The 22,952-nt window shown below is 43.6% G+C and overlaps 1 protein-coding gene across 1 annotated transcript in view; it reads right to left on the reverse strand.

Moving 5' to 3' along the window:
• Positions 1–415: 415 nt before the first annotated feature.
• Positions 416–22,952, reverse strand: part of LOC119960631 (probable G-protein coupled receptor 139) — a gene marked incomplete at its 3' end in the record, with an annotated part of 62,265 nt that continues 39,728 nt past the window's right edge. Inside the window, exon 2 of the mRNA XM_038788260.1 lies at positions 416–864. Within this exon, the coding sequence (XP_038644188.1) occupies positions 416–864 (449 nt within the window). The remainder of the gene's footprint in view (positions 865–22,952) is intronic.

The following is a 22,952-nucleotide window of genomic DNA, read 5'->3' on the forward strand; positions in this document are numbered from 1 at the left end:
ATGTCAGCACCTTCTTCAACTGCTGCCTGAACTGAGTCTGTGTGACGGCGTAAATGGCGGTGTTTGTGCAGCAGCTCAGGAGCTGCAGCATGAAGCCCAATTCCAGAACATAATAATCTAACCATACAGAGGAATACTCCAGATAGAACATCCTGTACCATATAGAATAAAACATGAACGTTGACCATAAGAGGATGAAATTGGCGGAGTTAATAAACAGTAAAATGATGGATTTCCTCCGACTCTCCATCTCTGGGTCTCTGGGACTCTCCCCACTGCTGTGAGCCCGGAGTCTCCTGCGGGCCCTGCTGCTCACCACAATGTGTCTGACGGTGAGAACATTGAGCAGCAGAATCAGGGCAAATGGAACAGCCGGGGTTAGAATGTGGTGGAGGAACTCGATTGTTCCCCAGACCGGAGAGTACAGAACAGCCTCTGTGACATCACAAAACCAGGGGGCGTTCCCCAGCCAATACTGACCGGTCATCATAAACCCCCAGGAAATGTCCTTCAGACAGCGCAGCACAGTCACTGTTCCCAGAACCACAGCCGCCCTTTTCTCGCTGCAATGTTTACTTTTCAGCTTCGGGCGACAAATGGCCACAAATCGATCAAAGGTGAAAGTGACGGTGAACCAGACAGAACAGTCAGTGCCTACATAAAGCAGGACGGCGTGGATATTACACACGGGGATGGACCGCAGGAAATAAAACTGTCCCTTAAAAACAATGGGAATGTGTCTAAATATCAGATCGAGAATAACGACCAGTAGATCCCCCACTGCCATGGCCACCAGGTAACAAGTCACACATTTGGACAGCCCACAGTTTCTTCTCTTCAGGATCACAATTGTGATGAGGTTCACTGTGAGGAAGGGAAATAAACAATGAAATTATACATCAGCCTGGGAAAGACTTTACAAGTATGGTCCACGTGGTGTTGATGAATGCAAATAAATATATACTTAAACAGACACTCACATATACAGAGACAGTAATACATTCACACTCACACAGACACTAACACACTCACTCACACACAGACACTAACACACACACAGACACGAACACACACACAGACACGAAACACACAGACACTAACACACAAACACTAACACACACACAGACACTAACACACAACCAGGCACTAACACAGACACTAACACACACACACAGGCACTAACACACACACAGACACTAACACTCAGACACTAATACACAGACACTAACACACACAGACACACACACACAGACACTAACACAGAGACACGAACACTCACACACACACTAACACACACAGACACTAACACACACAGACACTAACACACACACAGTCATTAACACACAGACACTAACACACACACAAACACTAACACACACAGACACTAACACACGCACATACACTAACACACAGACACTAACACACACATACACTAACACACACACAGACACTAACACACAGACACTAAGACACATACACTAACACACAGACACTAACACACAAACAGATACTAACACACACACACACTAACACACAGACTCTAACACCCACACACTAATACACACACAGACACTAACACACACACTAACAAACAAACAGACACTAACACACGCACACACACTAGCACACAGACTCTAACACACAGACATTAACACACACACAGACACTAACACACACACACACACTAACACACCCACTAACACACACACACAGACACTAACACACACACAGACACTAAAACACAGACACTAACACAAACACAGACACTTTCACACACAAACACTAACACACAGACACTAACACACCCACATACACTAACACAGACCCAGACACTTACACAGACACTAACACACACACACAGACACTTACACAAACACAGACACTTACACACACAAACACTAACACACAGACACTAACAAACACAGACACTAACACACACCCAGACACTAACACAGACACGAACACACACAAACACACACACACACACTAACACACTCACAGACACTAACATACACATAGCCACTAACTCACAGACACTAACACCCACACACACAAACACACAAAGAGACACTAACACACACACAGACACTAACATACACACAGACACTAAAACACAGACACTAACACTCACACACACACTAACACACAAACAGACAATAACACACACACAGACACTAACACACAGGCACTAACACAGACACTGACACACACATACACTAACACACACAGACACTAACACACAGCCATTAAGTCACAGACACTAACACAGATATTAACACACACAGACAGTAACACACACACACACTAACACACACACAGACACTAACACGCACACAGACACTAAAACACAGACATTAACACAAACACAGACGCTTTCACACACAAACACTAACACACAGACACAAACACACCCACATACACTAACACACGCCCAGACACTTACACAGACACTAACACAGACACTAACACACACACAGACACTGACACACACACACACACAGACACTAACACACGCACAGACACTAACACACAGAAACTAACACACACATACACTAACACACACATAGACACTAACACACAAACAGACACTAACACACACACACACAAACACACAGACTCTAACACACAGACACTAACGCACAAACAGACACTAACACATACACACTAACACACACACACTCACTAACACACACACAGACACTAACACACACACAGACACTAAAACACAGACAGTAAAACACACACACAGACACTTACAGACACAAACACTAACACACAGACACTTACACACATACAGACACTAACACACACCCAGACACTAACACAGACACTAACACACACACAGACACTAACACACACACAGACACTAACATACACACAGACACTAACACACACACAGACATTAACACACAGACACTAACACTCACACAAACACTAACTCACACAAACACACTAACACACACAGACACTTACACACACACACTAACACACACACAGACACTAACACACAGACACTAACACACACATACACTAACACACACAGACACTAACAACAGACACAGACACTAACACACAGACACTAACACACACATACACTAACACACACAGACACTAACAACAGACAGTAACACCAACACAAACACACACACAGACACTAACACACACACATACACTAACACACGCACAGACATTAACACACAGACACTAACACACATACAGATACTAACACTCACACATACTCTAACACACACACAGACACTATCACACAGACACTAACACACAGACACTAACACACAAACAGTAACACACACAGACACTGACACACACACAGATACTAACACACAGACACTAACACACACACACTAACACAGTCTCTAACACACAGACACTAACACACACAGACACTACCACACACACACACTAACACACACAGACACTAACACACAGACACTAACACACACAGACACTAACACAAACACATAGACACTAACACACGCACAGACACTAACAAACAGACACTAACACACAGACACTAACACACACACAGACACTAACACACACACACTAACACACACACAGACACTAACACACACACAGACACTAAAACACAGACACTAACACACACACAGACACTAACGCACACAAACACTAACACACATACACTAACACACACAGACACTAACACAGACACTAACACACACAGACACTAACACACACACAGACACTTACGCACACAAACACTAACACATATACACTAACACACACACAGACACTATTACACACACAGACACTAATACACAAACAGACACTAACACACACACACACACTAACACACAGACTCTAACACACACACTAATACACACACAGACACTAAAACACACACACTAACACACAAACAGACACTAACCCACGCACACATACACTAGCACACAGACTCTAACACACAGACATTAACACACACACAGACACTAAAACACAGACACTAACACAAACACACACACAGACACTAACACACACACAGACACTAACACAAGCACAGACATTAACACACAGACACTAACACACATACAGATACTAACACTCACACATACTCTAACACACACACACAGACACTACCACACAGACACTAACACACATACACTAACACACAAACAGTAACACACACACAGACACTGACACACACACAGATACTAACACATAGACACTAACACACACACACTAACACAGTCTCTAACACACAGACACTAACACACACAGGCACCAACACACACACAGTAACACACACTCAGACACTAACACACAGACACTAACACACACAGACACTAACACAAACACACAGACACTATCACACGCACAGACACTAACAAACAGACACTAACACACAGACACTAACACACACACAGACACTAACACACACAGACACTAACACACACACACTAACACACACACAGACACTACAACACAGACACTAACACACACACAGACACTTACGCGCACAAACACTAACACACATACACTAACACACACACAGACACTAACACAGACACTAGCACACACAGACACTAACACACACACAGACACTAACACACGCACATACACTAACACACAGACACTAACACACACATACACTAACACACACACACAGACACTAAAACACAGACACTAACACACACACAGACACTTACGCACACAAATACTAACACACATACGCTAACACACACACAGACACTAACACAGACACTAACACACACAGGCACTATCACACACACAGACACTAATACACAAAGAGACACTAACACACACACACACTAACACACAGACTCTAACACACACACGCAGTAATACACACACAGACACTAACACACACACACTAACCCACAAACAGACACTAACACACCCACACACACACTAGCACACAGACTCTAACACACAGACATTAACACACACACAGACACTAACACACACACAGACACTAAAACACAGACACAGACACTTTCACACACAAACACTAACACACAGACACTAACACACCCACATACACTAACACACACCCAGACACTTACACAGACACTAACACACACACAGACACTAACACAAACACAGACACTTACACACACAAACACTAACACACAGACACTAACAAACACAGACACAAACACGCACCCAGATACTAACACAGACACGAACACACACACACACACACACACACAAACACACACACACACACTAACACACACAGACACTAACATACACATAGCCACTAACTCACAGACACTAACACCCACACACACTAACACACAAACAGACACTAACACACAAACAGACACTTACATACACACACACACTAAAACACAGACACTAACACTCACACACACACTAACACGCAAACAGACACTAACACGCACACAGGCACTAACATACACACAGACACTAACACACAGACACTAACACAGACACTGACACACACATACACTAACACACACAGACACTAACACACAGCCACTAAGACACAGACACTAACACAGACACTGACACACACACACTAACACACACACAGACACTAACACACACACACTAACACACACACTAACACACACACAGACACTAACACGCACACAGACACTAAAACACAGACACTAACACAAACACAGACACTTTCACACACAATCACTAACACACAGACACTAATACACAAACAGACACTAACACACACACAAACACACATACTCTAACACACAGACACTAACACACACACAGACACTAACACACACTAACACACACACACACACACTAACACACACACATACACTAACACACACACACATACACTAAAACACAGACAGTAAAACAAACACACAGACACTTACAGACACAAACACTAACACGCAGGCAGTAACACACTTACAGACACTAACACACCCAGACTCTAACACAGACACTAACACACACACATACACTAACACACACACAGACACTAACACACACACAGACATTAACACACAGACACTAACACTCACACAAACACTAACACACACGCATACTAACACACACAAACACACTAACACACACACAGACCCTGACGCACACACAGACACTAACACACAGAAACTAACACACAGACACTAACACACACAGACACTAACAGAAACACACAGACACTGACACAGGCACTAACACACAGACACTAACACACAGACACTAACACACAGACACTAACACACACACAGACACAAACACACAAACATACTCTAACACACACACACCAACACACAGACTCTAACACACAGACACTAACACACACAGACACTAACACACACAGACACTAACACACACACACACACTAACGCACACACACTAACGCACACACAGACACTAACACACACACAGACACTAAAACACAGACACTAACACACACACTGACACTTACACACACAAACACTAACACACATACACTAACACAAACACAGACACTAACACACACACAGACACTAACACAGACACTAACACACACAGACACTAACACACACAGACACTAACACGCACACAGACACTAACACACAGATACTAACACACACATACACTAACACACACACAGACACTAACAACAGACACTAACACACACAGTAACACCAACACTAACACACACACAGACACTAACACACACACAGACACTAACACACGCACAGACACTAACACACAGACACTAACACACACACAGATACTAACACTCACACATACTCTAACACACACACAGACTCTAACACACAGACACTAACACACATACACTAACACACAGACAGTAACACACACACAGACACTGACACACACAAATACTAACACACAGACACTAACACACACACTAACACAGACTTTAACACACAGACACTAACACGCATAGACACTAACACACACACTAACACAATGACAGACACTTTTTCACGCACAGACACTAATACACAGACACTAACACACTCACAGACACTAACACTCACACATACACTAACACACACAGACACTAACACACATACACTAACACACAGACACTAACACACATACACTAACACACACACAGACACTGACACACACACAGACACTAACACACATACACTAACAAACACACACACTGACACACAGACTCTAACACACAGACACTAACACACACACACACACTAACACACAGACTCTAACACAAAGACACTGACACACACAGACACGAACACACACACGCATACAGAAACAGTATCACACTCAAACATACACTAACACACACAGACAGTAATTCACTCACACACAAAGACACTAATACACACTCACAAACACATTAATGAAAATGAAATGAAAATTGCTTATTGTCACGAGTAGGCTTCAATGAAGTTACTGTGAAAATCCTTTAGTCGCTACATTCCGGCGCCTGTTCGGGGAGGCTTGTACGGGACACACTCACACAAATAGACACTATCTCACACATACTGACACAGATACACTCACAGAAACAGAGACACTTATACACATACTCAAAGACACACATACACAAATACAAAAACTTACTGACACACACAGGCACTAATACACACTCACACACACACACACACAGACACTAATATGCACACTCACAGACACCCACAGGCACTGATACATACACTCACACAAAGCGACACAAATATACACACAGATACATTTATTCATGCACTCACACACGGACACTAGAGCACAGCTCACGGACATACAGAGACACGAACGAATACATACACTCACACACACACTAATAGAGACACTGACAGACACAGACACTAATACACTCACACACGCAGACACAGACACTAATGCGCACATTCTCTCACACACAGACACTCACAGAGACACTAATACACACACTAAATGACACACAGACTGTAATACACACACTCACAGACACACCTAGATACACATATGCCCACAATCACAGACACACAGAAACAGTAATTCACACTCTCACAGACACACACAGACACAAATATACACACCCACAGACCCATGAAGACTGTAATTCAACAGTCACACACAGGCACGAATGCGCACACTCACAGACACACATAGACTCTAATACGCACACTCACACAAACAGACAAGAATCCACATACTCACAGACACACAAACAGACTAATGCACACACAGACACACAGAGACACTGTCATGTGAGAGAACCTTTAAGAAAGGGGTGTTTATAAATGGGTGTGTATATAAATATCTGTAGTGAAGAAACTTACAGAAATGTGTGTTAATTATTGCAGTGATGTCAGAGCTGGGCTGTCTGTCAGCGTTTTACTTTCGTTTTAGGCTGTTTGCTGCAGGGTGTGTTTTAGATGTGTTTTCAGTGTTTGAGCGGCCAGACAGAGCACTTGTACTGTTGATCTCCCTGCCATGAAAAAACTATCTCTTAATGATTTGGTGAATTCAGAATTATAAATGTTCTCAGTAGTGAATGTAAACAGAATGTGCCTCTGTTAAAAAGTGTTTCTAAAGTCTTCTGGGTGTTAAAAGGACAGCTTCCGGATTACTCAGTGTTGTATTCTTTGGGAGTTGAATTTGAATTAATTGTTGCTAAGTTGTTCACAGTATGTTTTAAAAAGGTTAACTAGAGTTCATGGAATAAACATTGTTTTGCTTTGAACAATTCTTTTCCATTTCTGCTGTGCCACACCTGTAGAGTGGGCCGTGTTCTTCCCAGTCCACAATCTATTAAACGTTGTGGGTCAGGGGAACTCCATGAGACACTTTGGGGTTCTCTAAACACTGGCCCATCACAACACTAATAGACACACTCACAGGCACACAGAGACACTAATGCACACACTCACAGACACACACAGACACTAATGCACACACTCACAGGCACATAGAGACACTAATACAAACACTCACAGACACACAGAGAGACTAATAAACACACTCACAGACACACAGAGACAGTAATACACACACTCACAGATACACAGAGACACTAATACACACAGTTGCAGACACACAGATACACTAACAGACACTCACAGAGACACTAATACACCATCACAGACACACAGAGATACTAATACACACTCATAGACATGCACAGACACTAATGCACATACACAAACACAGAGACAGCAGTACACACTCAACGACACAGATACACTAATACACACACCCACAGACACACAGAGGCACTAATACACACACCCACAGAAACACAGAAACACGAACACACACTCACAGACACACTAATACACACACTCACAGAAACAGAGACACTAATACACACACTCACAGACACACAGAGACACTAATACACACACCAACAGGCACAGAGAGACACTAATACACACACTCACAGACACACAGATACACTAACACACACTCACAGACACACTAATACGCACACTCACAGACACAAAACACTAATACACACACTCACAGACACACACAGACAGTAATGCACACACTCACACACACAGATAGTAATGCACACACTCACAGACACACACAGACAGTAATGCACACGTTCACGGGCACACACAGACACTAATGCACACACTCACAGACACACACATGCGGTAACGCACACACTCACAGACTCACACATACAGCAATACACACACTTACACACACAGAGAGACACTAATACATACTCCCACAGACACAGAGAGACACTAACATACACTCACAGACACACAGAGACTGTAATACACACACTCACAGACACACAGATACAGTAATACACACACTCACACACATGCAGAGACACTAACACAAACACAAAGACACAGAGACAAAGGTACACACACTCACAGACACACACATGCACTAACACACACTCACAGAGAGACAGAGACATTAACACACACTCACAGACACACAGATACACTAATACACACAATCACAGACACACACAGGCACTAACACATACTCACAGACACACAGAGACACTAAAACACACACTCACAGACACACAGAGACACAAATACACACACTCACAGACACACAGATACACCAATACACGCACTCACAGACACACACAGGCACCAACACACACTCACAGACACACACAGACACTAACACACACTCACAGACACACATGCACTAACACACACTTACAGACACACAGAGACACTAATACACACTCATAGACACACACAGACACTAACTTACACATTCACAGACACATAGAGACACAAATACAGACACTCACAGACACACAGAAACACCAATACACGCACTCACAGACACACACAGACACTAACACACACTCACAGACACACATGCACTAACACACACACTCACAGTCACACAGAGACACTAATACACACACTCAGAGACACACTCAAACACTAATACACACACTGACAGACACACAGAGACACTAATACACACTCAGACTCGCTGAGATACTAATACACACACATACACTAACACACACATACAGAAAGAGTAACACACTCAAACATACACGAACACACACAGACAGTAACTCACTCACACACAAAGGCACTAATACACACTCACAAAGACACTAATACACCCACTCACACAAATAGACACTAACTCACACTCACTGACACAGACACCCTAATGCAAACACTCACAGAAACATGGACACTAATACACAAACTCACAGACACACACAGGCACTAACACACACTCACAGACAGACAGAGGCACTAACACACACTCACAGACACAAATGCACTAACACACACACTCACAGACAAACAGAGACACTAATACACACACGCACAGAAACACACCGACACTTAGTCACACTCACAGACACACGTGTACTAACACACACACTCACAGACACACACAGACACTAATACACACACTGAGAGACACACAGATACACTACCATACACACTCACAGACACACAGAGACACAAATATACACACGCACAGACACACAGATACAACAATACAAGCACTCACAGACACACTCAGACACTAACACACACTCACGGACACACATGCACTAACACACACACTCACAGCACACAGAGACACTAATGCACACACTCACAGACACACAGAGACACTAATACACACTCAGACTCGCAGAGACACTAAGACACACACAGACACTAACACACACTCACAGACACACATGCACTAACACACACTCACAGACACACAGAGACTCAAATACACACACTCACTGACACACAGATACACAGAGACTCAAATACACACACTCACAGACACACAGATACACCAATACACGCACTCACAGACACACACAGACACCAACACACACTCACAGACACACACAGACACTAACACACACTCACAGACACACATGCACTAACACACACTTACAGACACACATAGACACTAATACACACTCATAGACACACACAGACACTAACTTACACATTCACAGACACACAGAGACACAAATACACACACTCACAGACACACAGATACACCAATACACGCACTCACAGACACACACAGACACTAACACACACTCACAGACACACATGCACTAACACACACACTCACAGTCACACAGAGACACTAATACACACACTCAGAGACACACTCAAACACTAATACACACACTCACAGACACACAGAGACACTAATACACACTACACAGACACACAGAGACACTAATACACACACTCACAGACACACAGAGACACTAATACACACACTCACACAGACACACAGAGACACTAGTACACACACTCACAGACACACAGAGACACTAATACACACACTCACAGACACAACAGAGACACTAATACACACACTCACAGACACACAGAACACTAATACACACACTCACAGACACACAGAGACACTAATACACACACTCACAGACACACAGAGACACTAATACACACACTCACAGACACACAGAGACACTAATACACACCTCACAGACACACAGAGACACTAATACACACACTCACAGACACACAGAGACACTAATACACACACTCACAGACACACAGAGACACTAATACACACACTCCAGACACACAGAACACTAATACACACACTCACAGACACACAGAGACACTAATACACACACTCACAGACACACAGAGACACTAATACACACACTCAGAGACACACAGATACACTACCATACACACTCACAGACACACAGAGACACAAATATACACACGCACAGACACACAGATACAACAATACACGCACTCACAGACACACTCAGACACTAACACACACTCACGGACACACATGCACTAACACACACACTCACAGCACACAGAGACACTAATACACACACTCACAGACACACAGAGACACTAATACACACTCAGACTCGCAGAGACACTAAGACACACACAGACACTAACACACACTCACAGACACACATGCACTAACACACACTCACAGACACACAGAGACTCAAATACACACACTCACTGACACACAGATACACAGAGACTCAAATACACACACTCACAGACACACAGATACACCAATACACGCACTCACAGACACACACAGACACCAACACACACTCACAGACACACACAGACACTAACACACACTCACAGACACACATGCACTAACACACACTTACAGACACACATAGACACTAATACACACTCATAGACACACACAGACACTAACTTACACATTCACAGACACATAGAGACACAAATACAGACACTCACAGACACACAGAAACACCAATACACGCACTCACAGACACACACAGACACTAACACACACTCACAGACACACATGCACTAACACACACACTCACAGACACACAGAGACACTAATACACACACTCAGAGACACACTCAAACACTAATACACACACTGACAGACACACAGAGACACTAATACACACTCAGACTCGCTGAGACACTAATACACACACATACACTAACACACACATACAGAAAGAGTAACACACTCAAACATACACGAACACACACAGACAATAACTCACTCACACACAAAGGCACTAATACACACTCACAAAGACACTAATACACCCACTCACACAAATAGACACTAACTCACACTCACTGACACAGACACCCTAATGCAAACACTCACAGAAACATGGACACTAATACACAAACTCACAGACACACACAGGCACTAACACACACTCACAGACAGACAGAGGCACTAACACACACTCACAGACACAAATGCACTGACACACACACTCACAGACAAACAGAGACACTAATACACACACGCACAGAAACACACCGACACTTAGTCACATTCACAGACACACGTGTACTAACACACACACTCACAGACACACAGAGACACTAATACACACACTGAGAGACACACAGATACACTAACACACACACTCACAGACACACAGAGACACAAATATACACACGCACAGACACACAGATACAACAATACAAGCACTCACAGACACACTCAGACACTAACACACTCACGGACACACATGCACTAACACACACACTCACAGCACACAGAGACACTAATGCACACACTCACAGACACACAGAGACACTAATACACACTCAGACTCGCAGAGACACTAAGACACACACAGACACTAACACACACTCACAGACACACATGCACTAACACACACTCACAGACACACAGAGACACTAATGCACACACTCATAGACACACACAGACACTAACACACACACTCACAGACACATAGAAAAACAAATACAGACACCCACAGACACACAGAAACACCAATACACGCACTCACAGACACACACAGACACTAACACACACTCACAGACACACATGCACTAACACACACACTCACAGTCACACAGAGACACTAATACACACACTCAGAGACACAATCAAACACTAATACACACACTGACAGTCACACAGAGACACTAATACACACTCAGACTCGCTGAGACACTAATACACACACATACACTAACACACACATACAGAAAGAGTAACACACTCAAACATACACGAACACACACAGACAGTAACTCACTCACACACAAAGGCACTAATACACACTCACAAAGACTCTAATACACCCACTCACACAAATAGACACTACCTCACACTCACTGACACAGACACCCTAATGCAAACACTCACAGAAACATGGACACTAATACACAAACTCACAGACAAACACAGGCACTAACACACACTCACAGACAGACAGAGACACTAACACACACTCACAGACACAAATGCACTAACACACACACTCACAGACAAACAGAGACACTAATACACACACGCACAGAAACACACCGACACTTAGTCACACTCACAGACACACGTGTACTAACACACACACTCACAGACACACAGAGACACTAATACACACACTGAGAGACACACAGATACACTAACACACACACTCACAGACGCACAGAGACACAAATATACACACGCACAGACACACAGATACAACAATACACGCACTCACAGACACACTCAGACACTAACACACACTCACGGACACACATGCACTAACACACACACACAGCACACAGAGACACTAATGCACACAGTCACAGACACACAGAGACACTAATACACACTCAGACTCGCAGAGACACTAAGACACACACAGACGCTCACACACACACATACAGAAACTGTAACACACTCAAACATACACTAACACACACATACAGTAATACACTAATACACCCACTCACAGAAATAGACACTAACTCACACTCACTGACACAGAAACACTAATGCAAACACTCACAGAAACAGGGACACTAAAACACACACTCAGACACACATACACAAATACAATCACTCACTGACACACACAGGCACTAATACACACACTCACACACACTCATACACACAGACACTAATATATACACTCAGAGACACCTACAGGGACTAATACACACACTCACACACAGCGACACGAATATACACACTCACAGACACACATAGACACTAAAACACAAATCAGACACAGATACAGTTGTCCCCTTGTTCAAGAAGGGGACTAGAGACAACCCTGGTAATAATAGACCTGTGAGCCTTACTTCGGTTGTGGGTAAAATGTTGGAAAAATTTATAAGAGATAGGTTTATATTCATCTTGAAAATAACAAGTTGATTAGCGATAGTCAACACGGTTTTGTGAAGGGTAGGTCATGCCTCACAAACCTTATTGAGTTTTTTGAGAAGGTGACCAAACAGGTGGATGAGGGTAAAGCGGTTGATGTGGTGTATATGGACTTCAGTAATGCGTTTGATAAGGTTCCCCACGGTAGGCTATTGCAGAAAATAAGGAATTATGGGATTGAAGGTGATTTAGCGGTTTCGATCAGTAATTGGCTAGCTGAAACAAGACAGAGGGTGGTGGTTGATGGCAAATGTTCATCCTGGAGTTCAGTTACTAGTGGTGTACCGCAAGGATCTATTTTGGGAACACTGCTCTTTGTCATTTTATAAATGACCTGGAAGAGGGTGTAGAAGGATGGGTTAGTAAATTTGCAGATGACACGAAGGTCGGTGGAGTTGTGGACAGTGCTGAAGTATGTTATAGGATACAGAGGGACATAGATAAGCTGCAGAGCTGGGCTGAGAGGTGGCAGATGGAGTTTAATGCGGAAAAGTGTGAGGTGGTAAACTTTGGAAGGAGTAACAGGAATGCAGAGTACTGAGCTAATGGCAAGATTCTTGGTAGTGTAGATGAACAGAGAGATCTTGGCATCCAGGTACATAAATCCCTGAAAGTTGCCACCCAGATTGATAGGGCTGTTAAGAAGGCATATGGTGGCTAGCCTTTATCAGTAGGGGGATTGAGTTTCGGAGCCACGAGGTCATGCTGCAGCTGTACAAAACTCTGGTGCGGCCGCACCTGGAGTACTGCGTGCAGTTCTGGTCACCGCATTATAGGAAGGATGTGGAAGCTTTGGAAAGGGTTCAGAGGAGATTTACTAGGATGTTGCCTGGTATGGAGGGAAGGGCTTACGAGGAAAAGCTCAGGGACTTGAGGTTGTTTTCGTTCGAGAAGAGAAGGGGCTGGTTTAGCTCACTAAGGGGCTGGTTTAGCTCACTGGGCTACATCGCTGGCTTTTAAAGCAGACCAAGCAGGCCAGCAGCACGGTTCGATTCCCGTACAAGCCTCCCCGGGCAGGCGCCGGAATGTGGCGACTAGGGGCTTTTCACAGTAACTTCATTGAAGGCTACTTGTGACAATAAGCGATTTTCATTTTTTTCATTTCAAAAAGGCTGAGAGGTGACTTAATAGAGACATATGAGATAGTCAGAGGGTTAGATAGGGTGGACTGTGAGAGTCTCTTTCCTCGGATGGTGATGACCAACACGAGGGGACACAGCTTTAAATTGAGGGGTGGTAGATATAGGACACATGTCCGATGCAGTTTCTTTACTCAGAGTGTAGTAGGGGTGTGGAACGCCCTGCCTGCAACAGTAGTAGAGTCGCCAACTTTAAGGGCATTTGAGTGGTCACTGGATTGACATATGGATAAAAATGGAATAGTGTAGGTCAGATAGGCTTCAGATGGTTTCACAGGTCGGCGCAACATCGAGGGCCGAAGGGCCCGCACTGCGCTGTGATGTTCTATGTTCCATGTTCTATACACTAATATACACACAGATACATTCATTCACGCACTCACACACAGAGACACGAGTGCACAGCTCACAGACAGACAGAGACACGAATACATACACTCACACACAGACTAATAGAGGCACTGACAGACACAGACACTAATACACTCACACACATAGACACAGACACTAATGCACACATTCTCACACACAGACAATCACAGAGACACTAATATACACACTGAGTCACACGCAGACTATAATACACACACTCACATCACACATAGATACAGGAATGCACACTCACACACACACAGACACTATTCCACACTCTGACTCACACACAGACTCTAATACACACACTCACAGACACACATAGATACACGAATGCACACGCTCACACACACAGACATTAAGTCACACTCTCACAGACACACACAGACACAAATATACACACCCACAGACACATTTAGTCTGTAATTCAACACTCACACACAACACAAATGCACACACTCATATCACACACACACTCTAATGCGCACACTCACAAAAACATAGCGACGCTAATGCACACACTCACACACACAGACACGAATGCACATACTCACAGACACGCAGACAGACTAATGCACACACTCACAGACAAACGGAGACTAAAAATACGCACACTCACAGACGCACAGAGACACTAATACTCACATTCACACGCACACAGAGACACTAATACACACACTTTCAGACACACAGACAGACTAATGCGCACACTCACAGACACACGGAGACTCTAATGCACACACAGACACACAGAGACACTGCCATGTGATAGAACCTTTAAGAAATGAGTGTTTATAAATGGGTGTGTATATAAATATCTGTAGTGAAGAACCTTACAGAAATGAATGTTTATTACTGCAGTGATGTCAGAGCTGGGCTGTCTGTCAGCTTTTTACTTTCGTTTTAGGCTGTTTGCTGCAGGGTGTGTTTTAGATTTGTTTTCAGTGTTGGAGCTGCCAGACAGAGCAGGTGTACTGTTGATATCGCTGCCATTAAAAAACCATCTCTGGATGATTTGGTGAATTCAGAATTATAAATGTTCTCAGTAGTGAATGTAAACAGAATGTGCCTCTGTTAAAAGGTGTTTCTAAAGTCTTCTGGGTGTAAAAAGGACAGCTTCCGGATTACTCAGTGTTGTATTCTTTGGGAGTTGAATTTGAGTTAATGGTTGCTAAGTTGTTCACAGTATGTTTTAAAAGGGTTAACTTGAGTTCATGGAATAAACATTGTTTTGCTTTGAACAATTCTTTTCCATTTCTGCTGTACAACACCTGTAGAGTGGGCCATGTGCTCCCCAGTCCACAATCTATTAAACGTTCTGGGTCAGGGGATCTCCATGAGACACTTTGGGGTTCACTAAACATAGGTCCATCACAACACTAATAGACACACTCACAGGCACACAGAGACACAAATGCACACACTCACAGACACACAGAGACACTAATTCACACACTCACAGGCACATAGAGACACTAATACACACACTCACAGACACACAGAGACACTAATACACACACTCACAGACACACAGAGAGACTAACACACACACACTCACAGACACACAGATACATTAACAGACACTCACAGAGACACAGAGACACTAATACACCATCACAGACACGCAGAGACACTAACACACACTCATAGACTCGCAGAGACACTAATAAACACACTCACACAAACGCAGAGACAGTAGTACACATTCAACGACACAGATACACAAATTCACACACCCACAGACATAAAGAGACACTAATACACACCCCCACAGAAACAAAGATACATTAATACACATACCCACAGAAACACATAGACACTAAACACACACTCACAGACACAGAGACACTAATACACACACTCACAAACACACAGAGAGACTAATACATACACTCACAGACACACAGAGACACTAATCCAAAACCTCACAGACACACAGAGACACTAATACACACACTCGCTGACACACAGATACACTAACAGACACTCACAGAGACTCAGAGACACTAATACACCATCACAGACGTACAGATACACTAATACACACTCATAGACACACAGAGACACTAACACACACACTCACAGACACACAGAGACACTAATACACACACTGAGAGACACACAGATACACTAACACACACACTCACAGACGCACAGAGACACAAATATACACACGCACAGACACACAGATACAACAATACACGCACTCACAGACACACTCAGACACTAACACACATTCACGGACACACATGCACTAACACACACACACAGCACACAGAGACACTAATGCACACAGTCACAGACACACAGAGACACTAATACACACTCAGACTCGCAGAGACACTAAGACACACACAGACACTCACACACACACACATACAGAAACTGTAACACACTCAAACATACACTAACATACACATACAGTAATACACTAATACACCCACTCACAGAAATAGACACTAACTCACACTCACTGACACAGAAACACTAATGCAAACACTCACAGAAACAGGGACACTAAAACACACACTCAGACACACATACACAAATACAATCACTCACTGACACACACAGTCACTAATACACACACTCACACACACTCATACACACAGACACTAATATATACACTCAGAGACACCTACAGGGACTAATACACACACTCACACACAGCGACACGAATATACACACTCACAGACACACATAGACACTAAAACACACAATCAGACACAGATACAGTTGTCCCCTTGTTCAAGAAGGGGACTAGAGACAACCCTGGTAATAATAGACCTGTGAGCCTTACTTCGGTTGTGGGTAAAATGTTGGAAAAGTTTATAAGAGATAGGTTTATATTCATCTTGAAAATAACAAGTTGATTAGCGATACTCAACACGGTTTTGTGTAGGGTAGGTAATGCCTCACAAACCTTATTGATGACGATGGATGAGGGTAAAGCGGTTGATGTGGTGTATATGGATTTCAGTAATGCGTTTGATAAGGTTCCCCAACGGTAGGCTATTGCGGAAAATAAGGAAGTATGGGATTGAAGGTGATTTAGCGGATTGGATCAGTAATTGGCTAGCCGAAAGAAGACAGAGGGTGGTGGTTGATGGCAAATGTTCATCCTGGAGTTCAATTAGTAGTGGTGTTCTGCAAGGATCTGTATTGGGGACACTGCTGTTTGTCATTTTATAAATGACCTGGAAGAGGGTGTAGAAGGATGGGTTAGTAAATTTGCAGATGACACGAAGGTCGGTGGAGTTGTGGATAGTGCTGAAGGATGTTATAGGATACAGAGGGTCATAGATACGCTGCAGAGCTGGGCTGAGAGGTAGAAGATGGAGTTTAATGCGGAAAAGTGTGAGGTGGTTCACTTTGGAAGGAGTAACAGGAATGCAGAGTACTGGGCTAATGGCAAGATTCTTGGTAGTGCAGATGAACAGAGAGATCTCGGCATCCAGGTACATAAATCCCTGAAAGTTGCCACCCAGATTAATAGGGCTGTTAAGAAGGCATATGGTGGCTAGCCTTTATCAGTAGGGGGATTGAGTTTCGGAGCCACGAGGTCATGCTGCAGCTGTACAAAACTCTGGTGCGGCCGCACCTGGAGTACAGCGTGCAGTTCTGGTCACCGCATTATAGGAAGGATGTGGAAGCTTTGGAAAGGGTTCAGAGGAGATTTACTAGGATGTTGCCTGGTATGGAGGGAAGGGCTTACGAGGAAAAGCTCAGGGACTTGAGGTTGTTTTCGTTCGAGAAGAGAAGGGGCTGGTTTAGCTCACTAAGGGGCTGGTTTAGCTCACTGGGCTACATCGCTGGCTTTTAAAGCAGACCAAGCAGGCCAGCAGCACGGTTCGATTCCCGTACAAGCCTCCCCGGGCAGGCGCCGGAATGTGGCGACTAGGGGCTTTTCACAGTAACTTCATTGAAGGCTACTTGTGACAATAAGCGATTTTCATTTTTTTCATTTCAGAAGGCTGAGAGGTGACTTAATAGAGACATATGAGATAGTCAGAGGGTTAGATAGGGTGGACTGTGAGAGTCTCTTTCCTCGGATGGTGATGACCAACACGAGGGGACACAGCTTTAAATTGAGGGGTGGTAGATATAGGACACATGTCAGATGCAGTTTCTTTACTCAGAGTGTAGTAGGGGTGTGGAACGCCCTGCCTAAAACAGTAGTAGAGTCGCCAACTTTAAGGGCATTTGAGTGGTCACTGGATTGACATATGGATAAAAATGGAATAGTGTAGGTCAGATAGGCTTCAGATGGTTTCACAGGTCGGCGCAACATCGAGGGCCGAAGGGCCCGCACTGCGCTGTGATGTTCTATGTTCCATGTTCTATACACTAATATACACACAGATACATTCATTCACGCACTCACACACAGAGACACGAGTGCACAGCTCACAGACAGACAGAGACACGAATACATACACTCACACACAGACTAATAGAGGCACTGACAGACATAGACACTAATACACTCACACACACAGACACAGACACTAATGCACACATTCTCACACACAGACACTCACAGAGACACTGCTACACACACTGAGTCACACGCAGACTATAATACACACACTCACATCACACATAGATACAGGAATGCACACTCACACACACACAGACACTATTCCACACTCTGACTCACACACAGACTCTAATACACACACTCACAGACACACATAGATACACGAATGCACACGCTCACACACACAGACATTAAGTCACACTCTCACATACACACACAGACACAAATATACACACCCACAGACACATTTAGTCTGTAATTCAACACTCACACACAACACAAATGCACACACTCATATCACACACACACTCTAATGCGCACACTCACAAAAACATAGCGGCGCTAATGCACACACTCACACAGACACGAATGCACATACTCACAGACACGCAGACAGACTAATGCACACACTCACAGACAAACGGAGACTAAAAATACGCACACTCACAGACGCACAGAGACACTAATACTCACATTCACACGCACACAGAGACACTAATACACACACTTTCAGACACACAGACAGACTAATGCGCACACTCACAGACACACGGAGACTCTAATGCACACACAGACACACAGAGACACTGCCATGTGATAGAACCTTTAAGAAATGAGTGTTTATAAATGGCTGTGTATATAAATATCTGTAGTGAAGAACCTTACAGAAATGAATGTTTATTACTGCACTGATGTCAGATCTGGGCTGTCTGTCAGCGTTTTACTTTCGTTTTAGGCTGTTTGCTGCAGGGTGTGTTTTAGATTTGTTTTCAGTGTTGGAGCTGCCAGACAGAGCAGGTGTACTGTTGATATCGCTGCCATTAAAAAACCATCTCTGGATGATTTGGTGAATTCAGAATTATAAATGTTCTCAGTAGTGAATGTAAACAGAATGTGCCTCTGTTAAAAGGTGTTTCTAAAGTCTTCTGGGTGTAAAAAGGACAGCTTCCGGATTACTCAGTGTTGTATTCTTTGGGAGTTGAATTTGAATTAATGGTTGCTAAGTTGTTCACAGTATGTTTTAAAAGGGTTAACTTGAGTTCATGGAATAAACATTGTTTGCTTTGAACAATTCTTTTCCATTTCTGCTGTACAACACCTGTAGAGTGGGCCATGTGCTCCCCAGTCCACAATCTATTAAACGTTCTGGGTCAGGGGATCTCCATGAGACACTTTGGGGTTCACTAAACATAGGTCCATCACAACACTAATAGACACACTCACAGGCACACAGAGACACAAATGCACACACTCACAGACACACAGAGACACTAATTCACACACTCACAGGCACATAGAGACACTAATACACACACTCACAGACACACAGAGACACTAATACACACACTCACAGACACACAGAGAGACTAACACACACACACTCACAGACACACAGATACATTAACACACACTCACAGACACACAGATACACTAATACACAATCACAGACACGCAGAGACACTAACACACACTCATAGACTCGCAAGAGACACTAATAACAAACCTCACACAACACAGAGACAGTAGTACACATTCAACGACACAGATACACAAATTCACACACCCACAGACATAAAGAGACACTAATACACACCCCCCACAGAAAACAAAGATACACTACTACCCACACCCACAGAAACACATAGACACTAAACACCACTCACAGGACACAGAGACATAATACACACACTCACAAACACCAGAGAGACTAATACATACACTCACAGACACACAGAGACACTAATCCAAAACCTCACAGACACACAGAGACACTAATACACACACTCGCTGACACACAGATACACTAACAGACA

Source organism: Scyliorhinus canicula, unplaced genomic scaffold (genome assembly GCF_902713615.1).
Source record: "Scyliorhinus canicula unplaced genomic scaffold, sScyCan1.1, whole genome shotgun sequence".
In the NCBI taxonomy this organism is placed as follows: Eukaryota; Metazoa; Chordata; class Chondrichthyes; order Carcharhiniformes; family Scyliorhinidae; genus Scyliorhinus; species Scyliorhinus canicula.